Here is a 6,015-nt window from a genome sequence, read left to right as displayed (position 1 = left end):
ATCTCCATTTTAATCTGGCATGTCCCAGAGTCATCAGGAGCTGGGAATAATAATGATTTTAAAAAAACAACCCAACAATGTCAGTGGTTGAATAGTCTGACCTCATTATCGGAAAAATATCAAATTGATTGGTAATTGATTCAAATGAAATCTGAATTCGGGAATTCTGCCAAACTGTGTCTATCAGTTCTTTGATTTTTGTTTTTTATTCAATTCTTAGGTTCTCACGAATCATGGAGAATTTTATTTTATGGCGGAGCCAGTTTTCTTGGGAGAGGCAACAGGCACAGACGTTGCAGATCTGCATGGTGTACTTTAGGTCTGCAACAGAAGTGGGGCAAACTTGAAGGTTTTCCTTGGAGAATACTTTCTTGTAAGGTAGGATAGCTACATGTATACTATATTCTGGAGTATTGACCCAGCCACTTGTTTCTTCCTATCTCTCTTCTCCCTAACCCAGGGGTAGGCAACCTTGGCTCTTTTATGACTCGTGGACTTCAACTCCCATAGCTGGCTCAGGATTTCTGGGAGTTGAAGTCCACGAGTCATAAAAGAGCCAAGGTTGCCTACCCTTGCCCTAACCCCTCTCTACAATTCCTATATTTCTTAGAAGGTGTATTTGCATAGCACAATATTCTCTGCAATCTTTGCTGCGCCATAATGCTGCATAAAGGTCGCCTCCTCTCCAGAACTGCACTGGGGAGAAGATGCCCATAATTTCATGTAGATACTTGCAATTCCTGATGATAAATGGCTGGTCTAGCAATGTTTCCAAGCCACTTTTATCTTCCTCTCCTTTTAGATAGATAAGATAACCTTTATTGTCATTTTTTACTGTGAGCATATTGGCACACATTAAAAATGAAATTCTGTTGCTTGCTCTCAAAAGTATACACATACATAACACATATAAACATGCTATATACAACATACTGTATGTATATACCTACACCCTTACATATAAATACATATAAATGTTAATCACCATCTTGAATACATAGCAGAAAGAGGAAACTTGAGAGTTCACAAGATTAATACTGTTTGGAACAAAACTGTGTCCGAATCTGGAAATTTAGAATTTTAGAAAAGCTTTCTTTAGAACAGTAACAACACAAAGAAGTCATAAAAATGGCATCTTCATAAATAGACTGTTTTTCCTGTTTATATGGACAATGTGTCCCAAATGATCTGGGGTGGGTGGGGGTAATGAGAAAGGCGGTAACATAATTTGCATTCAGTTTGTCGGTGGTACATGTGTCACTTCAGAAACGAAGTCTTTCACATTCCATGTCTTCTTGTTTATATTCTACAATACAAATCGACTGGAGGTGATTGGTGAAGTAATAATGTGACATATCAGGGAGACACTACTGGAAAAGGTTGCTTGGGGTTGAATGTGAGGAACTTTCAGATCTGTAGAGCAGAAGAGCTTTTAGTCTTTATTTGCTCCAGTGTTTCTCAATCTCAGCAACATTTAAGATGTGTGGGCTTCAACTCCCAGAATTCCCTAGCCAACAAGGCTGGCTGGGGAATTCTGAGTGTTGAAGTCCATGCATCTTAAAGTTGCCAAGGTTGAGAAATACTGCTTTACTCTTTGCTGCTGGAAATTGTGCAAACAACACAATGCTGTAGCCTTAATCTATGGGGTTTTTTTCCCCCTGGGAATTCAGCAATCAATGTATGTCTCTTCTCTGGATCCCTGTTCAATTTAGCTTGTAATTTCTAGCTGGGTTGGTATTAGATACAGTTTAGGTAACATGAAAAAACAGGTGAGGGAGGCAAGATACTTTTTGTTTAAGGGAAGCAAATTAAAAAACTTACCCTGGAATCCCCAGAGACAGGCTATTATAGATCACTATAGAAATTATAGGTCAGCCTTTAATATTCTATCAATGCACCCAAGGCTATACAGACCATTATTTACATTAACGAAGTGGACTATTGAGGCGGGCAATTTAGAAATAGGAAAATGACTAATGATCTAAAATTGAAAACAAATAATAGATGAATAAACATAATTTAGTAACAGTGTTCCATATGCCTCGGTGTACAGTCATGCTGACCTCATGACCCACAAAGTGTCTTCGGATAATGCTGGCTCCCTTGGATAGGAAACGGAGATAAGCATGGCCCCCTAGAGTGAGACACAACTAGGCAGGGGAAATCGTTACCTTTACCTTTACATTATTAGCTGTACAACTGCAAAGACTGGCTATTTGGACAGTAGCAGTGTGTGTGTGTGTATTGAGGACAAATCTCCTGACAGTATTCCTATAGTTTGGAAGGGATGCAGGATAAATGCTCTGCAGACTGTGCTCTGAAAATTATGAGTATTGTTCTTGCTGTTGTGAGCCACCCACAGTTCTACTCTATTATGGGGCGCATCTTGATATTTTATGTGTTTGTTTTTTGTTTTTTGTTTTGAGCTTTTCAAGCAATACAATCAATAAAAGAGACACTGTCATTTTCATGTATCAATCACCACAATCTGCAGTCTAGAAATAGTCCTGGAGAGAGGCAACTGAAAGGTGTGGATAAATCCTGAAACAGCAAATCACACCCATCTCTAAATATCCAGATTTGACCTCTCTGACTTGTCCCTCCAAACTTGTTGTTGGAACATTCATTGCTAATCAACCAGGTCAGTTCAGGATGTTTCTGAAGCAGTTGTCAGGTGTCCTATTGCTTTCCTAATATATTATCAGAGCAATTGTATAGATGTTTGTTCATAAGTAAGCCATATTCAGTGCAGGAAAACCAGATCTGCTGCTTTTGTTGAGTTCTGAAAATCCGGAACATTAAGATTGGGATATATATTTTTTAATACTTACCCACTAGGATGGGGAGAAGGAAGAGAAGGAGGAGGAAGAAGTCAATATGCATGGGATACAACTATAAATCCACAGTAGAGGGAAACTAATTTAAAATGAACAAATCTAAGATTTTGTAAAGGCTGGTTTTCTTCGTTCCTGAAAGCTACTTATGTATACCACGTATTTTTAGGTATAAATTGCAAGTGGGAGTAACAGCGTAAATTAAAAGAAAAAAAAATGCAGATAGGAGTTTCCTTCTTGTCTGTTTGCTGAAATACACACTGCAAATTCCTGTGTGTAATCTTTTCATTTTGAATTTATTCTGTTGCTCCCTCTGGTGACTTGTACATGAAGATACAGGACACTCTCTCTTTTATTAATTTTATAGCTTGAAAAGCCCAAAGCAAAGAATAAAGCCAGTGGTGGGATTTAGCTGGTTTGCACCACTTCAGCAGAACCGGTAGCTAATTTTTTGTTGCCCAGGCCCAGAATGGATGCCCAGAAGCGGCATCCACACAGAGAACCGGTCGTTCACATATTTGAACCCCACCACTGAATAAAGCTCATAAAAATTAAGATAGAACACCTTTAAACAACAACAAACCATATCAACCCCAAACCAACCCAAATTCAAAAAGTGCAAAAATAAAAATACAAAAATCAAAGAGAGAAGCAACCTAAAGTTAAGGAGAAACTTCCTGACAGTTAGAACAATTGATTGGTGGAAGTTGTGAATGCTCCAACACTGGAAGTTTTTAAGAAGAGACTGGACAACCATTTGTCTGAAATGGTATAGGATTTCCTGCCTGAGTAGGGGGTTGGACTAGAAGACCTCCATGGTCCTTTCCAACTCTATTATTATTATTATTGTTATTATTATTATTATTATTATTATTATTATTATTATTATTATTATTATTATTATTATTACTATTATTATTACTATTATTATTCGCATTGTCAGCCAGATGTTCAGACTAGATTTGGCATTTTTGTCTACCTATCGAGTCCTTCCCAAGGACCTGGGTTAGGCAGATGTGGATGTTTGATGGTATTACAGATATTGTTGCAGGATGGAAGCAGTTCCTAGTAAGGCCGCCTTTTGCAATTGACTAATGGCGAATTTGTCAACGCCAATGGTGTTCAAGTGGTGCTCCAGTTGTTTTGGGATTGCACCCAAGGCGCCTATTACTATTGCTACTACCCTTGCTTGCCTTTGCCACAGTCTTTCTATTTCTATTTGTAGGTCTTTGTATTTTGTTATTTTGTTGTTTTTATTTTTATTTTTATTTTTATTATTTTTATTTTAATACAGCAAATAATTATATCTTCTTTTTAAAAAAGTACTTCTCAATTTTTAAAATAATGAATTAAAATTTGACATATGAGAATACATTGGCTACTCTTTTCATTCCCACATTATCCACAAAATGAAGTTAAAGTGATTACCTTGGAATGAAATTGCAGTGGGATTTGGGACAAAATTCAGCAATATGAATTTTCATTAATATGAAGGCAACTTTTCCAGTTTTTTTTTTTTTTTTAGGGAATAGAGGAATCAGAAAATAATCTTGTCCCAAATTGTCTCTGCCATGGTCAATAATTGCACTCTACAACATATAATCCACAGTGTATAGCTCTAAGCACACACAATATCTGTGTAAGAACCCAATAGAGGATCTGACAGTGAGAACAATCAACCAATGGAACAGATGGCCTTCAGAAGTTGAGGGATCTTCATCACTGGATGAAGCTTTCAAGAAGAGATTGGATATGGTGTAGAGTCTCCTGCTTGGGTTATTCCATTCTAAGTTTTTTTTTTAATCAAGGCTCAATAAAACACAGAGAAAACATCTCTCAAACTTATGTGAGCCTTGATCTTACCTATGTGGTTTTATACAATATGGCTACAGTTTAAATAAGCACCAACGTTATGAGCCCCCACACAATATATTCATTTATATGTTTGAGCCTTGTGGTTGCACACTGTGACCAAAGCCCAACTGTTGGTTGCAGTTCTAAATAAAATTTATTTGTCATCTATGCCATTGAGCCCAATGTTCAGAATTACTTCTTAAGAATGTGCTGGTGCATGTTTTAGAGTACACAGAAAGCCTTGTCATTTTGTAGGATGATTTGCACATGCTCTCTTCCTAAAAACGTGCCTTTATATGCATTTTCCTGTCAAATACGTATTTTATTTTTTCCCAAATATTGTCCTGAATGTGAAGTCAATAACTATTTTCAGCTTTTTCAGAAAAGCAGCGGATCCATGCTTTGTCCACTGGAGGGAGCCATTGTATAACTCAAAATGAAACAAGCGAGCAATTTACTAGGATAAAAAAGCATTCGTAATAGCTGGTTTTGCAAGGCTTGCTCTGCTGCTTCAGGAGCTATCCCTGGCTAGCTTTACATGTGTGTGCATTCATAGCCACTTTGCTTCCCTTGGGATCCAGGCAAAAACGGTCCATCTCCATGTATAACTTTGTATGGTTGAACTGAACTCAAAGGAAGTTTTACTGTTTTATTAAAAAATACTGGTGAGAAAACAGCTGGGCTCTGAAGAGCAGCCAAGAACTTTCCTAGCAAATGTTTGCCCAGACTGAAAAATAGCAGGTCCTAGAACAGGTGCCAGAGGTGTTTGGATTCTTCTGGGTTTTTGACATTTGCTGAGAAGAGTCTGTCCAATTATTATTGCTGCAAACTGAGCCAAAATGGGTACACTTCTCAATTACAAGCATAGAAATGAATATGCATTGGTTGTTTTTGCAGTCGTGGAAGTGGAATGCATATGATATAGTGAGATAGGCTGATCCAAAACTGTTTCCAAATAGCTATTAGCTTTTCGTCACTGATTTCTTTACCCTATTTTCCCCCCAGAAAGGAGGGTCCAACCTGGTGTGCTTTAAACTAGAAAATAGTGGCTCCTGGGATTCTGTGTTATGAATGCCATGAAACTCTGCGGCAGAAGAAGTGAAATAATTAATGGGCAGTATCAGAGCCCTGAGAGCTTGATGGCTAAGCAAAAGTTGGTCACCAATTTCCCCAGTCAATGTTATTCTGTGTCTCTCTGTCTCTGTCTCTGTCTCTGTCTTGGTCTCTCTCTCTCTCTGTCTCTGTCTGTCTGTCTCTGTCTCTGTCTCTGTCTCTCTGTCTCTCTCTCTCCCTCCCTCCCTCCCTCCCCCCCCCCCCCCCCCCCCCC

The 6,015-nt window shown here is 38.2% G+C and overlaps 1 protein-coding gene across 1 annotated transcript in view; it reads left to right on the top strand.

The window, feature by feature from the left end:
- Positions 1 to 233: 233 nt before the first annotated feature.
- TESPA1 (thymocyte expressed, positive selection associated 1) overlaps positions 234 to 6,015 on the top strand; it is a 12,640-nt gene continuing 6,858 nt past the window's right edge. Inside the window, 1 exon segment of the mRNA XM_029284766.1 lies at positions 234 to 346. Coding sequence (XP_029140599.1) covers positions 234 to 346 — 113 coding nt within the window.

Source organism: Protobothrops mucrosquamatus, unplaced genomic scaffold, assembly GCF_001527695.2.
Source record: "Protobothrops mucrosquamatus isolate PMUCROS unplaced genomic scaffold, P.Mucros_1.0 scaffold917, whole genome shotgun sequence".
Taxonomy (NCBI): Eukaryota; Metazoa; Chordata; class Lepidosauria; order Squamata; family Viperidae; genus Protobothrops; species Protobothrops mucrosquamatus.
Note: the sequence above shows the minus strand (reverse complement) of the source record. Positions and strands in the feature narration are given on the sequence as shown.